The sequence below is a fragment of the Macrotis lagotis genome, chromosome 3 (genome assembly GCF_037893015.1).
Source record: "Macrotis lagotis isolate mMagLag1 chromosome 3, bilby.v1.9.chrom.fasta, whole genome shotgun sequence".
Classification (NCBI taxonomy): domain Eukaryota; kingdom Metazoa; phylum Chordata; class Mammalia; order Peramelemorphia; family Peramelidae; genus Macrotis; species Macrotis lagotis.
Genome location: NC_133660.1, coordinates 17,634,948 through 17,653,164, shown reverse-complemented (window position 1 = coordinate 17,653,164; position 18,217 = coordinate 17,634,948). Strand labels below are relative to the sequence as shown.

The window sequence follows — 18,217 nt, the reverse complement described above, 5'->3', positions numbered from 1 at the left end:
CACCCAAGCGATATTTAATCGATGTTTATTGCCTGATGGCGCAGAGGAAGAGAAAGCTAAGATCAATAGTCTCATAAAACAGTAGCCAAGCCAAGGGGTATGTGGGGGAAGACTCATGCCACCGAGGCAGTACAGGGAAGGGGCCCCTGGCAGCTGGTGGAGAGATCCCCATTGCAATCTGTTGGAGCTAGGGGACAAGACACTGGGGAGTGGGGAGTCCAGGTCCCCCCCCACCCCAGGAAATTGGCTGGCATCTCGGAGGCATCCTACTGTGTGAGTGTGTGGGTGGTAAAGGTGATGTCAGGTCTGGCCATGACTGATGCAGTCCCACCCTGGCAGGGGCTGAAAAGGGTCAAGCTCTGCAGAGGTCATTGGCGGCATTGCCGTCATCTTTTCCAGGAGAGATTCCAAAAGGGAGCCGTGTGGTTTCCCCTTCATCCTTCCCTTCCCTTCCTGTAGAGAAGCCCCGGGCCCTCAGAGCATCCAGAGCATGGAAAAAGAGGCCCCTCTGGACAAGGGATCCAGCCCTTTGGGCACCAGAGGGGACTCGTGGCCCCAGTGACCACTAGGAAAGGCTTATGCACAACTCTTCACCATGACTGGCTCTTGTCTCCTCCAGAATTCAAGTTGACTCACCCAGAGGGGCAGCTTGGAGCTGGGCTGTGGATGGCAGAGGAGGTGGGATTGGATCCTGAAGGTGATAGGGAGCCCTGGAACTTCTTGATCTGGGGAGGGATTTGATCCGATTTTGGGCAGCTGTCTGGAGGCTGAACCCCAGTGGGGAGAGAGATTTGGGCCGATGGATAGTTAGAGGCTACTGGAATGGCCTAGACCTGAGCCAGCTTGTAGGCCATGACAGCAGGGGAGGCAGTGAGGGGGTGATGACCCCAATGAGGCCAGTGCCCATGCTGTTCTGTGTACCCCAGACAAGATGGCAAGTGGGGGTCAGAAAAGGGAGGATGAAGCCAGCTTTGTTCTCCCTTCCCCTGTCCTGGCCTCCTCCTGGCTAGCACAGGTGGGCCATTCTGGCTAGAACACTGCCATCATTCATAGCCCATTCAATGGGCACTCCTCTCATTGGCTCAGGTAAGAGCTCTCTACCTGGGGCCTCTGCTCCTCTGCCCCCTAGCCTTTGTGTTTCCCTGGCTTGTGCCAGGCCCTTTCAGGCCTGATGAAGGTGAGAAGGGCCTCCCAGGCTGCCTGCGTGATAGTCTGAAAGCTGAGACGAGGTACTGATCACCCATATTCCTTCAGTTACTAGGGGGTTGAACAGCTCTTACATAATGGGCCTCAGTGGTGGCTGTTGGGCCGGGCTGCCTCGGATGTCCTTGATGCAAAGCAGCCCAAGGTGGCTGCAGAAAGACTTGGGCCCCAAAGGGCCCAGAGCAGACTTCCCAGGTACCGTCTTGGAGGCAATGAGAGTCCCTCTGGCCAGGAGAGAGCTCCATAATGTGGGTAGGTGTGGGTGGGTCTGTAGTGGAAGCAGCCAACCTTCCTCCTCATGGAGGGGAGTATCTTGGAATGTTCTGATTCCCTAGCACTCATGATCGTGGGCTGTCTGGAGGGCAGCCTCATTGGGCAGCACAGCCAGCTGGCAGGGAGATGCCCGCATCCAGAGCACATCATTCTGGATCAGTTGGTCTCATCATCCAGGCTGGTGGAAGGGTCTTCTAGCTTGCCCAGATGATGGTCAAGAGCTGGGCAGGTGCCTCTGCCTTCACATGTGGGGCTCCTTCTTGACTGGCTGCCTATGGAGGGCTGTGCAACTTGACCTGGTCCTGGCTCTATGGATTTTCTACCTTGGCAGTGGAAACACTTTTCTCTTCTCTGTGCCAGCTAGCCGAGGTCACCCATGGTGTGTCGTGAGGACATGGTGACCGCCCTTGGGAACAGACCAGATTGGAAGGGAGCTTGTGTCCACCCAGGATTGGTATAGTCTGGAATCTGGAGTCTCAAGAATGAATGAATTGAGCATGCATGATGGACCTACTGTATTCTGGGCAGTAGAAAGGGAAGCCAAGTGAGCCTGTCCTTGATTTTGCTCAAGGAGATGGAACTTTTAAGAGGGGGATGGGGGCTTGGAAGAAGACTTTGGTCTGGGAAGTCATGGGGGGGGGGGTTCTGTGGCCAGGCTGTTTCAGAAGCCAGGCCACTATGACTTTGAAGGAGTGGGAGACAGAGGGGCCTGATGGTTCTGAGAGTGGGCCGGAGCCAGGCCTTTAGGCCAGTTTGCCCTCACTTGTCAGTCCTAGAGACAATGCCCAGTGTATCAACTCGCCCTCAGGGAGAGAGGCAAGTCTCTGAGCTAGGTCAAAAACAGGTGCGGCCTTGGCACATCTGACATGATAGTACCAGTGTCCTTCCACTACAGAGTCAACCAACAGGTATTTATGAAGTGCCCAGGCCCCAGAGTGAGGATACAGAGGCAAAGAGGGCACAGCTCCCTCCTGTCTGCATTACAGCCCCAGCCCCAGGATGGGACTTTTCACCCCCAGGCCTTTGTCCAGGCTCCTCCTCTCTACCCTGACCAGCTTTGCACACCATGCTCCATCCGCCTCCTCCAGACAGCATCCTCAGCCTGCCCCACTCTGTGCCATATGTTGATGGGCACCAGTTTTAAATTCCCGGGCCCCGAGGCAGAGCCACCTCCTTGGTCCTCCTGCCTTCACTCTGGGCCTGATGTCCCCCATCTTTCCCAGGCATGCTAGTGAAATCTTGCTGCTATGACTTCCAGCTACAACTCGGAGGCCCTCAGTAGCTCTCCAACGGCGTCTGCTACTGGCATTCAAGGCCTTTTAGATTTTGACTCCAACCAGGCTGGCTGATCTTCAGTCGGGGGAGCGAGCCCCCTTCATGGGTTCTGCCCTGCAGCCAGACTGGGCCACTCCTGATTTCCCCTTCTTGTTCTGCTCTCTCCCTTCCTGATCCTTTGCCTGCATCATCCTTCACGCTGGCATAGCAGCATCTCCCTGCCTCTACAGGACAGGGGGTGCCTCCTGATCAGCTTTGTGCCCGCTGACTCTTCCTGGGGTGAATCAAGGGGATCTGAGATGGGCAGGCAAACCCAGGTTAGAGCCTTGAAGGATATGACTAGTGAAGATTGTCCCAAGTCTCCATGATATAGAGAGAGGTTTCCTAGGCAAGCCTACAGGCTAATGACCCTCCCCCCAGGCCAGATGACATCTTTTCTGCCTTTAGTGATGACCCCTTATGGGGGGCAGGGGAGGAAGGAAGGAAAGGAGGTGAGGGATGAGCTGTTTCCTTAACTATAATTCAATATTCTATCTGTCGAGCCCAATTAGTCCCTGCCTGAAAGGGGTGATAATTGCAAGTGAACTCTCCTCTGTGAACAACCTCCCCGATGGGATGTGAGGAGGTGATGCTGAGTCACCAGATTTTAAATTAAGACGCCAGTTAGTGATGGGAAATCATCACTTAGGCTGAGTGGCTGAGGACGTGCCTGGGGCTAGGGGTGATGGGGGGCCATCCATCAGTGGCCAGACAGCTGGAGTTCTGATTGGCTCAGGTGGCCATGGCCAGGCCTGCTGCAGTGTTCCAGAATATCTCCCCCCGCCCCCCACCCGCCGTGTCACTTCATCTTTTGGGGATGTTTGCCACTCCCAAGGGGAGCAGCCCTTGGGCAGCTTTGGGGCAAGGGTCAGGTGGTGGTGGTGGAGGCCGAGGCCTGCCCCGAGAGGAAAGGAGCCTCTCGAGAGGCCGCATGCGTGGTGCTGTGTGGGAGAGGGTGCAGGATTCAGGGTCATAGGAACGGGGTTCAAGTCTAGCTCTTCTCCTTTGTTGGGCAAGCCATGTGTCTCTTTGGGTCTCATGATCCTCATGGTCTCTTCCATCTAGTTCTCTGAGGTGCTAAGACTCTGCTTAACCCTAAGCAGCCAGACCAGAGCCAGTGGGGAGAAGTTAGAGAGAAGCAAATGTTTGAGGAAAGTGAGGTGAAACCTCCAGCAATGAGAGCTGTCCCAGTGGTGATGGGCTGCTGGGGCCTCTCCCCCCACTCCTTCCCTTGGGAGCCCCCAGGGCTCATACACAAGGTGACCACTCCCAGGGACATGTAGAGGGTCACCCTGCTTAAGGGAGTGTTGGGCCAAATGTCTTCTCAGGGGCCTTAAAAAATAAGAAATTGTGCCTCCAATCATGGACCCAACACCACTGTGCTAGAGGCTGTGACTCTCACCCAGGTGATCACAGATCACTCTGAATCCAGAACCCGGGGTAATGGTGATCAGGATCGGGAAGGACCCTCAAGATGGTTGCAACACTTTGCTTCCAAAGTGGTGTGATCCTAGGAGAGGTGTGGTCCCCATTTTCCTAGTCTGCACTCTGGTCTTTATCCAGAAAGGTTCCTGCAATGACATGCACTAGTGCTCCTCTCTGCTCTAGTACTCTAATCTTTGTAACAAGGTTCTCACAACTCCAGGGCAAGACTGCTGCCAACTTACAGGTGAGGAAACTGAGTTACCAAGAGGTGACTTTCCCATCTTCAGGCACCCGGGAGATGTTAGGGCTAGTGTACAAACCCCTTTATTCCAAATCAGGTATACTCTTATCCTGTCCTCCCAGAGAATGAGGCAGTGGATGGGGCCAAAGGCTGGGCACTGGTGGAAGCTTCTGTGCTCGTGGGATAGCCGCTGAATAAGGAGCCAGAGACTGGGATGAAAAGGAAGGTTGTGGTCCAAGGGATGAGGAAAGAGGAGGGATTTTTGAGAGCTGGAAGATCCTGCCCAGAGACAGAGATAGAACAAGGAAGGGGCATAAGGAATTATTTTCTGGAGTGAAATTTTGTGCCTCCTTTACAATTAGGTCACTTTTCTTTTTTAAGGTGTTATTTTCCTCAGTATTTTTGGTAATTCATTTACCAAGCTGTTAATTCTCTTCATAATTTTTTTGTATCACTAATTTCTTTTCCCAATTTTTCCTTTACCACTCATCTCTTCTAGGAATTCTTGTTGATTTGGGGTTCAATTAACATTTTTCTTTGCGACTTTGTATCTATTTTCACATTGTTGTCTTCTTCTGAGTTTGTGTCTTGCTCTGCTAGGGGGTAGCTTTTTATGATGAAGTTCTTATTTTTTCTTTCCTGTTTGCACATCTTCCCAGTCTATTTCTTGACTTTGAACTTTTTGCTAAAGCCGGGCTGTGTTAGTTAACCAGAGGGTGGAGAGGCACTGCCCCAAGCTTCAGGGATTTTAGTAGTGCTCTTTTCAAAGTTTGTTCTGGGAGTCTGAAAGTTTTCTGGGCTTCCAAAGTGGTGTGATCCTAGGAGAGGTGTGGTCTCTATTTTCCAAGTCTGCACTCTGGTCTTTATCCAGAAAGGGTCCCTGCAGCTTTGTGCATTAGTGCTCCTCCCTGCTTTAGTACTCTAATCAGGTTCCTTGCTCCCCCGCGACTGACTCCTAGCACTCCTCTTCACCCTGTGACCCAGAGCTGCTTATGGACAAGAGAGTTGCCAACCAGTGCCAGCTGCACCGAATACCAGCGAAGGGTCTCTTTGTAATCTCTTCCTAATCAGTTGCCCAACCTCTTTACCATCTTTAGGCCGACAACTCTGGAAGCTACTACTGCGGCTTTGCCAGCCATTGCCGGCACTGTACGAGTGGACTCCAGACAGGCCTCTTCCAGACCTCCATCCACTTGTTACAGACTTCTGGAAAACTCTTAAATTTTCTTAGACTCGAAAAATTTCCCACTTTTACCTTTTCTTGACTCTATAGCTTCAGAACTCAATTTGAGGTTTTAAAGTTGTTTGGGGGAATGTTGGGAGCATTTGACTAAGTTGCTACTACTCCATCCTCTTGACTTCACTATCAAATCCCATACTTTTTCAGCAACATCCATTTCTCAATAAACTACAGTGGCTCCCTGGAGCCCAGGCTTGTTGGCATTTAAAGCCCCTCCTATCTTGACCCCAAATTCCCTTTCCAAATCGCTTCCCATGTTCCTCCCTTCCCACATGGCATGGCCCCTCCAAACTGGCCTTCTCTGTATGAAACGTTCCCCTCTGTGATTTCTCCCCACCCTCACCCAAAGGCAAGAGAAGCCATAGTAATGATTCAGAATGGAACCTGCCAGTGAGGACCACTTTTTATTTTTTTTCTACACTGAAGCATCAGTCCATCAAATTTAAGGTTTTCTATGGAGAGGATCTCACTTCTGAGTCTTAGCCATTCTTAAAAATCTGATGTTCTACTACCATGTGGTTGGCTGCTGGGTCTTCTAGGATGAGGCAAGCAGGAAGGTGGGGAATCATGACCTTTGCTCTGCATCTTAGATCCAGCAGAGCTGCTAGTGTCCCCTGTTCATCAGGGCATCATACATGATGGTGATGGGCTTCTCTGGAGCCATTGGGCTATGCCCTCGTCCACCTTGGTTTTCCAGGCTCCTATTGAACTAGCCAGGATCTGACAGGGAAAGGAGGAGGTCCACCTCCTTGGTCTTTTGTGGCTTCCTTCCGGACCGAACTCTGATGAATCTTTTTAACACATACCTTTGGCCAGGCTACAAGGGTAGGAGATTTTCCTCTTCCTCTAGAGATCCTCCAATGTGATACTGTGATTCAGATCAAGTTAGATGAAATTCAGAACCTGGGATAATGATGATCAGGACTGGGAAGGACCCTAGAGATGGTTTCTTCTGCCCCTGTCCTTTTATTGAAAAGAATTGGAGGCTCTGAGAAGAAGCCAGCAGGGAAAGTAAGGGTTCCCCCACCCCATTCCCCCAACTCCCCACCTCAGCTCTTTCCCTTTTCTTCCCTTGGCTAAGATATGCTTCCTTTCGATGCTAACTGGTTTTCTCATTGGAGACAGAATATGGTGTGTTTTTTGTATAGAGTTGTGTATGTGTGTGCGGGTATGTGTGAATGAGTGTGTGTGTGTGTGTGTGTGTGTGTGTGTGTGTGTGTGTGTGATGCCGAAGGCTGTGTGAAGGCTGGGGGAGAGTGGGCATCACAGCCATCCCCAAGTGTGTGAAGGGTCCTTTTGTGGCTGAAGTTTGGGCCCTGCCCTGTTTGGTCCCGAGTTCAGAACAAAGGTTCAAGGGCAGATGTTGCAGAGTCAGGGCTAAGGTCACTATTAAATGAAGTCCCTTAGGAGCACAGAAAACCATCCCCAGTTGGTGCCCGTCCTCTGGGAGGGGAGGGAGTTGCTCCCCTTGCCCCCCCCCGGAGGTCAGCCTTCCAGCAGAGGATAGATGAATATTTGGACCCAGGGTGCTAGAGAAGATCCCTCCTCATTTCCAGGGCAGCCCTTGAGAAGGCTCTAAGCCAACAACCCTAAAATCGTGGATTGGAAGGCCTCAGCAACCCCATGAGTGTTCATCCCACCTCTGCTTGGAGCCTTCCAAGAACAGGGAGCTCACTCCCAGCCAGGACAGTCCATTTTCTCCTGGGACTATACTGGGTGCTGTCTTTAGTCCATGATTCTTGGGGCCTTGACCAAAGATTCCATCCCCTTGTGGCTTGCTGGCTGGTCTGGCCTGACCTCCCTGGGAGCCCAATGACGGGGCCTCTCATAGCCTGGAAGGGTGAAGGGTGTCTCCTGTTATGTGCCCCCCCCCCCCTCCGTTGGTGTCCTCTGTGTAGTCACTGCTTCAGCCGCCTGTGAGAAGCTAGAAAAGGCCCGGAACGAGCTGCAGGCCGCCTGCCAGGCCTTCGTGGATAAGCTCAACGAGCAGCACCAGGCAGACCTGGCGGAGTTGGAGAGCCAGCTGAAGGAGCACTACACAGGCGAGTGTGAGCGGCTGCAGAGCATCTGCGTGCAGGAGGTGCAGAAGTACCAGGCCCAGCTGCAGAGCCAGGTCAGTGCCTCCAGAGAGAGCAGCCCAGGTAGAGCTGTCGCTCTCGTGTGGGCTGAGCCTGGCAAGTGACCCAGGATGAGGAGTCACTACTTGTCACCGTGATTACTGTCCCAAAGGCCCAGGCCTGCCACGACTGCTAGCCAGCTCTGCTGGCGACCTAAAGTCTGGCAGGGTTCACATTGGACGACAGATGAGGAGGCCGGATTGCAGAGAAGGGGCTTACCCAGATCCCATCATATGGTGCATCTGGGTTTGGACCCTAGGCTCCCAATACCAAGACCCCTCACACCCCAGGGCTTCCAGGCCAGCTGGACACTGGAGCTTTTCTGGGCAGAGGAGAGCCGGGCTTCCAGGCACCTGTGTGGTGCCTGGATGGGGTTACTCAGCCTCCATGTGGATGGCCTCAGATGAGGGGGATCCAAGCCCAGTGATTTCCAGACAGCCTGGACCCATCCTCTTGGGGTCCTACTGGGGCCAAGCAGAGAGGCTAGACCCTTCTTCTAGATCCAAGCCATTTTCTCTTACATCTTCTAGGTTCCAACTAAACCTCCCTAGTCACTTAAACAGGAAACCGAGGCCCTGCCCCAGACTTGCCGCCTCCTCTGGGCACTGATGGTCAGTCTATAGATGAAGACTCAGCCGACTAGACCATAGGCTGATTGACCTCCCACCTTGCCCTCTGCTGCCCCCCAGAGCACAGATGGAGCTGGGTTTGGGGTCAAGAAGCCGTAATGAGGGAAGGGACCTGATAGGTCCAGAAGGGTCAAGGGAAATTGTTTACGTGGCCCCCTCATTGTGTCAAAGTGGAACTGAGGCCAAGTAGGATGCCACTGATGGACAATCAGTATCAACCTAACAAAATCAGAAAGTCTAAATGCATGTTGCCTAGAAGTCTGCAAGAGGAAACAGTGTATGTGGATGTGCATGCACATCCATGAGCAGCCACCCACCACATAGGCACACACATGTCCCCACTCATACATGTGTGTATGTACACATAATGATAGTGATGATAAGACCCGGTATTGAAAGGAGACACAGCCTTGGGGAACAGCTGAGTTCCAGGAAGCTAGGTATTAACTATTTAAAAAGCCCTCAGTCAAGAAATTAATTGGTTTTCTTAGCATTGAAAGTTAAATTCAACCCAAAGCTCTGGTTTTAAGAATGAGCCCAGACTCTGCCATCCTCCACCTTCTCAGGTGCTGCCGGAGATAGCTGCTCCCCCTTTCAGACTGTTTCTAATCATTCCTGCTACGTTGGGGTCTTTTGCCTTAGTACATCAGCACCCCTTCCTGGAGAATCATGATGTTCTTTGGATGAGAAATTTGTGGTCCTAGTGGCCCACAGTCTGGGGAAGACTGGCTTCCCCCAGCCAGGCTGATAGGAGGCTGAGCCCCTGACATGCCCTGGTGAGGTTTGTGTGCTCCCTGAGGTGGGAGATTACATTCAGAGGACCCCCCCCCCCCAGCTTTGATTCCTCATTCCACCACTTTGCTTTGCAGGTCGATGACTTAAATGCTGCCCACGAAGCCTTCAAGTTAGAGATTGAGTCCAGTCATTCAGAGCAAGTCGATTTGCTGAAGAAGGCCTATGAAGCATCCCTCACAGGCAAGCATGCCTTCCCTTCCCCCAGATGGCTGGTGATGGACTGGTATCCCCACTAGCTCAGAGCCCAACCTCGGGGGTCACCAGAGAGAGTCCCTCAGCTTGGAGAGCTCCCAGCCCTCTACTAATGTTGGGGTCTTCCCAGGCCACTGGCCAAGGGCTCTTCAGGAATAGTCTAAGAGGAGAGTCTGTATCTGCCAAACTCTTATCCTGAATTTTATGGGCCTGGTAAGACTGGCCATGGGGCAGTGGAGAGAGGTCAGGAAGCCCCAAGTTCAAATACAGTCTTAGACACTTCCTGGCTCTGTGACTTGGGGCAAACCACATAATATCAGTGTCCCTCAGTTTTCTCCTCAGTAGAATGGCATAATAGCAGTCCCTCCCTCCCCCTTCCCTCTTGGGTGGTCTGGTAAAGTGCTTCCCAGACCCTAGAGCAAGCTGAGGGGCCAGCTCTGTCACTGTTGTCTCCAGGATGTTTCTTGCCCTTGAGGAGAGGGGCCTTGGAACTTGGGGCAGGACTTTCTAAATGGAGCAGACTCCCAGGGTGGAGGAGAGGAGATGGGACCCAGGCTTCCAAGTGGCTGCTCTTCTGGTCAGAATTGATTTCCATCCCCCTTCACCCTGAGCAAGACTTTGGGGCCAGATGGCTTGGAAAGGTGGCATCCTGTACCTCCTGGGCCTTGTTTCTACTGAAACGAGTCATTGGCCAGAGATTTCTAGCCTGTTGGAGGAGGGATGGACTCTAGTGGAAGAGCTATCTCCCTCCAGATTGGTGGCATAAACAACTATTAGGCTCCTACTATAGGCCAGGCCCTGGCCTCCAGGAGCTTATAATCTGATGGGAGAGACACCATGGAAGCAGCTATGTACACGCAGGCTTTGCACAAAGAAATGGGAGAGGGCAGGCCTGGGATTTCATGGGACTTCCCACAGTCAAGGCAGTGCTCCTAGAGAGGGAAGTTTGGCCCTTCCTAATAACCCCACTCAGGTCCTGATGTCCTATTGGTGTCCTCTCTTCCCCACATTCGTGGGGTCTCTGTGGCTGGCCAGCTGTAGCCTTGCTCACAGGAGTCTTGTGACAGTGGAGTTTGGGGAGGGGGTCTAGTAGACTTACCAGTTGTGCCTCAACTTCCCCGAGTCCCTGGACCTTTCCCTGGAGTCCCACCAGGCACTTACACTAACTGGATATTTTCCAAGCTACCAAGTGTTCAGGACCCCAGCCACTTTGGAATACCCTGGCTAGAGCTGGGGAGCTCCTTGGATATGGAGTAGATGGGAGCTTGTCATTGGTTCTCTTTTTTTTTGTTTGTTGGTTTGTTTTTGTTTTTACTAGGCAATGGGGTTAAGTGACTTGCCCAAGGCCACACAGCTAGGTAATTATTAAGTGTCTGAGGCTGGATTTGAGCTCAGGTACTCCTGACTCCAGGGCTGGTGCTCTATCCACTGCACCACCTAGCTGCCCCCATTGGTCATCTTAAGGCAGGGGTTGGTCTCCCACAATAGTGCGTTGCTGACCTCACGAGTATTGCCTCTTTTAGAAATCAAGGAGTGTCATGACCTGGAGAAGAAATCTCTGGAGGAGACATTCTCAGAGAAGCATGGATCTCTGGAGGTGAGGGACTCCCCAGACAATGCCCCTGGGCCCACGGGGTGCCACTAGCATCTCATGCTGCTTCTCTGCCAACTTGGATATTTTAGGTTGACTCTGTCTTGTTTATAGAAAGAAATTCATGATCTGAAGAGTAAGAATGATGCTCTGAATGAGAAGCTGAAACTGGAGGAGCAGAAAGCAGCTTCCAGAGAGAAGGCCAACTTGGTAAGTGGTGGCAACCCTCAGGGGCTGCCTCCCTGCAGTGGGATTGGAGGGGGAGCCAGCATCTGGGGAGGCCCAGCAATGACGGCTCTAGGGATGTGTCTGTTGTGGGGGGGGGGTGTCTGCAGTGACTCTGGGGATGGGTCTGAGGAGAATCTGTCTATAACGACTCTAGGGGTGTGTCTGTCTGGGTTCTAGGGACATATCTGTTGTCTAAGGAAGTTTGGGGGATATCTGGGGGAGCTATATACAGTAGCTTTGGGGATATGTCAGGTGTGTGTCTACAGTCATGTCTTCAGGGATGTGTCTGGGAGGAACCTGTCTACAGTAGCTTGAGGAAAATGTTGGGGTGGTCTTTGTTTTGGAGGAACCTAGCCACAATGGCTTTGGGGGTATCTGTTGTGGTGAGGGGGGGATGTCTACAGTGGCTGATACGAGAGCAGAATTGATAGAGCAGACCAGTGTTCTAAGAATTCATCTCAACTCCACACAGAGCACCTATTGTGTGCAATTGCTACTCCTTCATGGTACCTACTGTGTGCAGTTGCTCCAAATCACCTACTGTGTGCAGCCACTGCTCCTCCATGGTGCCTAGCATGTGCAGCCGCTGCTCCTCCATGGTGCCTAGCGTGTGCAGCTGCTGTTCCTCCATGGTACCTACTGTGTGCAGCTGCTGCTCCTCTGTGGTACCTAGTGTGTGCAGCCACTGCTCCTCCGTGGTACCTAGCATGTGCAGCTGCTGCTCCTCCGTGGTACCTAGCGTGTGCAGCTGCTGCTCCTCCGTGGTACCTAGCGTGTGCATCCGCTGCTCCTCCGTGGTACCTAGCGTGTGCAGCCGCTGCTCCTCCGTGGTACCTACTGTGTACAGCTGCTACTCCTCCATGGTGCCTAGCATGTGCAGCTGCTGCTCCTCCGTGGTACCTAGCGTGTGCAGCTTAGCGTGTGCATCCGCTGCTCCTCCGTGGTACCTAGCGTGTGCAGCCGCTGCTCCTCCGTGGTACCTACTGTGTACAGCTGCTACTCCTCCATGGTGCCTAGCATGTGCAGCTGCTGCTCCTCCGTGGTACCTAGCGTGTGCAGCTGCTGCTCCTCCGTGGTACCTAGCGTGTGCATCCGCTGCTCCTCCGTGGTACCTAGCGTGTGCATCCGCTGCTCCTCCGTGGTACCTAGCGTGTGCAGCCGCTGCTCCTCCGTGGTACCTACTGTGTACAGCTGCTACTCCTCCATGGTGCCTAGCATGTGCAGCTGCTGTTCCTCCGTGGTACCTACTATGTGCAGCCACTGCTCCTTCATGGTGCCTCTAATGAGCAGAGCCCTCATGCTTGGGGTTGGAAGAGAAACAAGGTTTCCCTTTGTTCTCAGCCCTGCTTTCCCAGTGCTTCCCCAGTGCTTCCAGGAGACTTACCTGAGCCCCAAGGAGTGTAATACCAAGTAACAAGTTGGCAAAAGAAGAGCAGGCAGTGTTCTGGGAAGGGTCCCTACTGGAGAGTTCCTACAAGAGGTGTTGCCGGGAAATTTAGGAGGATTAAATAGCAACTGAGAGAAAGAGGACCTATTGGTCCCAAGATGCAGACATAGACAAGAACTGGTCAACAGCCCCATTTGGTGGGAGCCTGAAGAGTGAATGGAGGGAAGTAATAATAGGACATAGGACTAGAAAGGTCACAAGTGAGAGAGCGTGAGCTGGGTCTGCTAGGGATAGGGAGCTACAGAAGAATTTTGAGCCCAGGACTGACCCGCAGGTGGGCCTGGGCTTGGAGTTCCAGCATTGCCTCTTGTGATCTGGGTGACCAAGGGCAGTCACTTCACCTCCTGCTGCCTCTGTTTTCCAAGCTGTAAACTCAGCAAGGCTGTATATGGACCACCCCTTACCAAGCTTCTATAAATGGCAATATGTTCGGAGTGGAGGGGGTACTGTCTTTGGATGGAGCCCAAACCTGATCCGGGGGCTCTCTCCATTTGTTCTGTAGAAGAACCCTCAGATCATGTATCTGGAGCGGGAGCTGGAGAGCCTGAAGGCTGTGCTGGAGATCAAGAATGAGAAGTTGCACCAGCAGGATGTCAAACTGCTTAAGATGGAGAAACTGGTGAGCTCCCTCCCTTAGGCCACCCTGTGACCACTCCCCTGAAGGTCAGGCACAGATACCCACCGTGGCCAGCCAGAGGCATCCCTGTGGCCGACCAGGGCTCTCAGCTGCTGTGGCCGGCCCAGTCCTCACCCACTCTCAGCCAAGAGGGTACTCCAGAGGCTTGTATGGGGGAAGGAACACAGGGGCATTGGCATCAGCTTTGCTAAACTCTTCCATTCTTTGTGTATGAGTCTGATGAGTGGACTGGGAAGGAGGTCTGGCTATGGTGGCCTGGGATGAGTCTGCCTGGCAGCTGCCCTCTGGATTCCTAGTTGAGGATCTGGCCCATCGAGAAGTTTCAGCCCTCAGTGATACATGGCCTGCAGTGGTGGGGCATCTCTGGTCCAGGCAGCCTCCACCCTGGAGTGCAGCTGCCTCCAACCAGGCATCAGCCCAAGCTCAGGGGTGGGGATGGGTCACAGAGGAGGCCAGGAGCTGGCATGGGCCTTGCCTGGTTGTGCTTGCCTCTGACTGGTACCAACTTGCCTTGGCTGCTCCAGTCTTGAGAGGCTGCTTTAGGGATGTCATGAAAGTAAAGAGACCCAAGGCCTCCAACTCCTCTGCATGCTCTCCTCCTCTTCAGCAGTGCATTGATCCATGGTGGAGAAGCTGCAAGTGGGCAGCCATCCAGCCTGACCTTAGAAAGCCCTTGGGTTGGGTCCTGCAGCTGGGCTGTCCCCCTGAACTCTCCCTGCAGAGGTTCTCAGGGCTGGGCCCTGCTCCCCATCATGGGCTGGCCCTTCTCTAGAAAGTGAGCAGGGAGGATTCTGGGTCCAACTGTGTGAAGTGTTTGGGAGCATCTCTCCTAGGGAGCATCTGAGGGGTACAGGGAAGCTTGGAGGAGGAGGGCAGGACTGCCCTGGCCCTTCCAAGAAACTCCCTCAACATCTGGAAGGGAAAAGGAAGGGAAGGAAATGTGTAGCTAAGGAATGCATGGGACTGAAGGTTTTCTGGCCTTGGTCACCCCTATCCCTCCAGGAGGAGGCCAGCACGATATTGATAGTCCACTGTGAGGCCAGGGCAGCTGGCAGGCCCCAGGCAGCCCTGTGGAACCCCTCCCATTCTTAGTGGGCAAAGATGATGAATGGCCTGGGGAAGGGAGCTAGCCAGAGGTGGCCTGGGAGGCCTTCAAGCAGAGCTAGGAGACAGAATTGTCTGAGAAGCTTCTTGGTCTGGAGCAGGCTTGGCCTGGGTGAGATTGGGGGTCTCCACTGGTTTCAAGATGTGGTGACCTGCTCAGTTAACCTCGTTGTCAATGGTTTTCTCTGGGCGGCACCCCGGCCAACACCATCAGTGGTCAGGAGCTCTGGCAGCATGTTTAGCTGCAGGTGCCAAGCTGTGGGTGGCCAGGCTGTGACTTTGCCTAAGAAGGGCATGAGCTCTGACCAGGGGCTGCTTTGTCTTAAGGTGGACAATAACACGGCCCTGGTGGACAAGCTGAAGAGAGTCCAACAAGAAAATGAGGAGTTGAAAGCCCGGATGGACAAGCATATGGCCATTTCCAGGTAAGCTCCCCGGCCCCTGGCATGGGGGCTCACTGATGGCCGAGGGAGGACAATGGTGATTCAGAAGGATTGCTGGCCCTCTCCTTGGTCCTCTCCCTTTCTCCTCTCTCTTGCTTCCTCTCTTCCCTCTCCTCTCCTCTCTTCCCTTTCTCCTCCTTTGGCTTCCATTGGCCCAGCACACTTTCTACATGTCAGATATTCCCTTTGGATTCCCGACCTCAGTGGGCTGGCCATTTATCATCTCTGTTCTCTCCCTGCCCCCCCCCCGCCCCATCCCCTAGGCAACTCTCTACAGAGCAAGCTGTTCTACAAGAGTCCCTGGAAAAGGAGTCAAAGGTCAACAAGAGGCTATCGATGGAGAACGAGGAGCTTCTGTGGAAGCTGCACAATGGGGACCTGTGCAGCCCCAAGAAGTCCCCTCCATCTGCAGCACTGCCTTTCTCTTCTCCGCGGAATTCTGCCTCCTTCCCCAGCCCCATGGGCTCACCAAGATGACCCTTCTGGAGCACAAGTTGGCCAACTGCTGCCTGAGAGCGCTTCTCTCCCGGAGGCTGGAGACTGACCCTTCTACCAATTGCGGGAGCAAGACTTAGGCCAGCAGAGGCTTCATGAGGACGTTCAGGTGGTGGCTGACCCTGCCCACTGGAGCCCAGGGACAGATGGGTACGGCTCAGTGGGTGGGCCTTGGCATCTGCCAGCCCTGCAAGGTTTTGGGAATACCACCTGCGCAGGCACGCAGGGAGAGACATTGACGCACAGAGCACTTGGCGAGCCGAGCCGGAACAGTCTCGCTCGCTGCCTTTCTCCCCTTGCCTGGGGGAGAGTCAGCTCAGGGGCCTCTTCACCTAGAGTAGAACTTTTCTCATGTTCCTTGTCACAGTTGCTTTTACTTTGGGCTACCTGTAGGCTCTTGGGAGTGGTGCCACCACCTTCAGCTCTAGAGAGGACGTGGAGAGCTGCAGGCTGGGTGTGGACACGTGAGTGGCTGTGCCAGGGACAGCCACTAAATCATCTTAACCATGGCCACCCTGGGGGAGGGAGGAGGATGGGTACTCTGGCTCCAAGCCTTCGGGTCTATATTCTGGGGAGAATGGGCTCCTTCAAATTGAAAGCTCAGTGGTGAGAACTGAAACTAGATTGATTTTTCTGTAGTTTACAATGACCCCCAACCCCCAGATAACACAAGTCACTGGCTTCCAATTCATTTTTCTAGCTATGGACAGAGGTGGAACACTAATGTGTCTCCTTGAGTCCCCCAGAGCAAGGCCTCTTTCTTAAGTCTCAGTCCTGGGCTGATTCTTCCAAGTAAGGAAGAAGGGGAAGGGATCCCCCTGGATCTCCCATACTCCTCCTCATTTTTAACTTGCTCCAATAGTCACCCATAGACCTCCTCTTCACTCTCCTCTATTTTCTCTTCTCCCATCTGTTCTCTTCCCCTCTCCAAAGCCATGACTTCAGCCTTCTACCTCCTTTTCTCTGGGAAAAGGGTAATTCATAAACCCAAGGCCAGACTCTAACATTATAAACAATTGAAAAATCCAGAAACAGCCAATTTGGGGAAAGCAGCAAGGGAAAATTTGGGAAGAAGCCAACAACATCCCTGTGTTCAAGGGCAGAGACTCCATCATGTACTAGATGAGGTATTGGCTAGAACAAGCCAGATGGGAGCCCTGACCAGCAGCTTTAAATTCTGGGGAGAGGGCAGAAGGATTGGTGTCAGAGTAGAGCCATGGCATGTGTCATTGTCCCTTTCTCACTTCCATGAGAGATCTTCCCTAGCCCCTTCAGCCTTCACCTCCACCCAGGCAAACTTGGGGACTGGAAGAAAAAGGCTGTGACTTCCCCTTGTCTTTGAAGCTGTTTCTGTGTTGCCAATGAGCTGAGTCCAGGAGCGCCCTTCAGGTGACCGCCATGCAGATTTTGGTCACCAGGGGACGAGTCAAAGTTCAGGAGGCATGTTGATTTGTAACAATTCCTTCTTTTGTCTCATGTTTAATCTCCAATGCTCTGTTGTATGTGTGATCTTTCCATTTGTAGGAATGATTGAAAAGTCTGCTCCCTTCAAGCTCCAAGTGGAATCTCTGCAGCCCCTTGGAGTTGTCTTTGGTCTGGCCAGCCCCTGGGGGTCAGCCATCCTAGGGACAATGTGCAGCTCCAATCTTGAGTCAGATGGGACATAGTAGCAGAGGAGAAGGAGTACAGGTCTTTGAAGATCCTTTTCCAGGTTCACATTGTAGGATGGTGCTGAGATAGGGGAATGGGGCTAGCTGGGCAGAGTCAGACTGAGATTTAGCCAGTACTGAGCTTTCTCAGCTATGCCCATTCTTACTGCCCTTCCCATATTCATGTCTTCCGCCCCTGTCAAGCCCTATTACCTAGGAGTTCAAGGATCAGAACCTCATCCCCCCCTACACCCCATTCATCCTGAAAAGAGGGCCCTAGGGGCTAGAACTGGACCCTCACAGCTGCTTTGAGCTTCTGATTGCTCGGAATTAGGGAGCTGGGACTTTGGAAGGAGCTGATGTATTTTGAGTTGTGTGTGTTAAAATAATAAATAAAAATTTGACTTCGCTTTCTTGCTACTGGCCAGTTGTGTCTGGTTCTCAACATAACTGAAGTATGAATATTGGGAGGATTTCAACAAATAGCCACCCATGGCGGGGGGTGGGGGTGGTGTTGGACTCCCTTCCAGCTCTGAGACCATGGAATCTAAAATAGAGGCTTCCTATTCCTATTTTGCTTCCATGGAGTTCAGGAGCCAGGTATTAAGAAGAAAGATCACTGGCTTTAGAATGGATTCAAATCCTGCCTCTGAAACTCCTGCTTGTGGGAGTTTCCAACTCACTGAGCTCTAGTTCCATAAGGAGGAAGTTGAGTTAGATGGCTTCCAAGGTACTTTTCAGCTTTAGAGCCTATAAACTGAGACACTATACCAAGAATTTGGTGTGTGTATGTGTATGGGGGGAACCTATCCCCTTTTCCTCTGAAAGGAGCCTAATGGAGCTTGGAGACCTGAGATTGTATCCCTAATCATACACGGATCAACTAGGTGGTTGGGGAAAGTCATGTCTAGTCTCGTTTTCTCATCTGTGAAATGGGTTTCATAACCCTAGATTGCCCCTCAGGATCTTAGTGAGGAGGTGCCCAGAGTTCTCCATGTGGGAGGCCCAGCAGGACTCTGGATATGAGATGTGAGTGTGTTCTAGCCCTGCTTTTACCACAGTTAACTCATAGCATTTGTGAACCAGCTTGCTTAGAACCTGTCTTGGGAGGTCGCAGCATCCTAGAAAAGAGCAGATCAGGCCTGTAAACGCAGGGCCAGCTCCCTGGCTAGTTGAGGAGCAAGAAAGGACTTT

The 18,217-nt window shown here is 52.7% G+C and overlaps 1 protein-coding gene across 8 annotated transcripts in view; it reads left to right on the top strand.

Moving 5' to 3' along the window:
* Nucleotides 1–17,473, top strand: part of MTUS1 (microtubule associated scaffold protein 1) — a 126,123-nt gene extending 108,650 nt beyond the window's left edge. For 6 of the 8 annotated variants that reach the window (XM_074228195.1, XM_074228193.1, XM_074228198.1 and 3 more), the window contains 7 exons: nucleotides 7,595–7,809; nucleotides 9,312–9,417; nucleotides 10,953–11,026; nucleotides 11,135–11,230; nucleotides 13,198–13,314; nucleotides 14,764–14,861; nucleotides 15,143–17,473. In XM_074228195.1, the coding sequence (XP_074084296.1) occupies nucleotides 7,595–7,809; nucleotides 9,312–9,417; nucleotides 10,953–11,026; nucleotides 11,135–11,230; nucleotides 13,198–13,314; nucleotides 14,764–14,861; nucleotides 15,143–15,356 (920 nt within the window). In that variant the 3' untranslated portion in view covers nucleotides 15,357–17,473. The remainder of the gene's footprint in view (nucleotides 1–7,594; nucleotides 7,810–9,311; nucleotides 9,418–10,952; nucleotides 11,027–11,134; nucleotides 11,231–13,197; nucleotides 13,315–14,763; nucleotides 14,862–15,142) is intronic. The other 2 variants (XM_074228200.1, XM_074228199.1) reach the window with 2 other exon arrangements.
* Nucleotides 17,474–18,217: the final 744 nt, after the last annotated feature.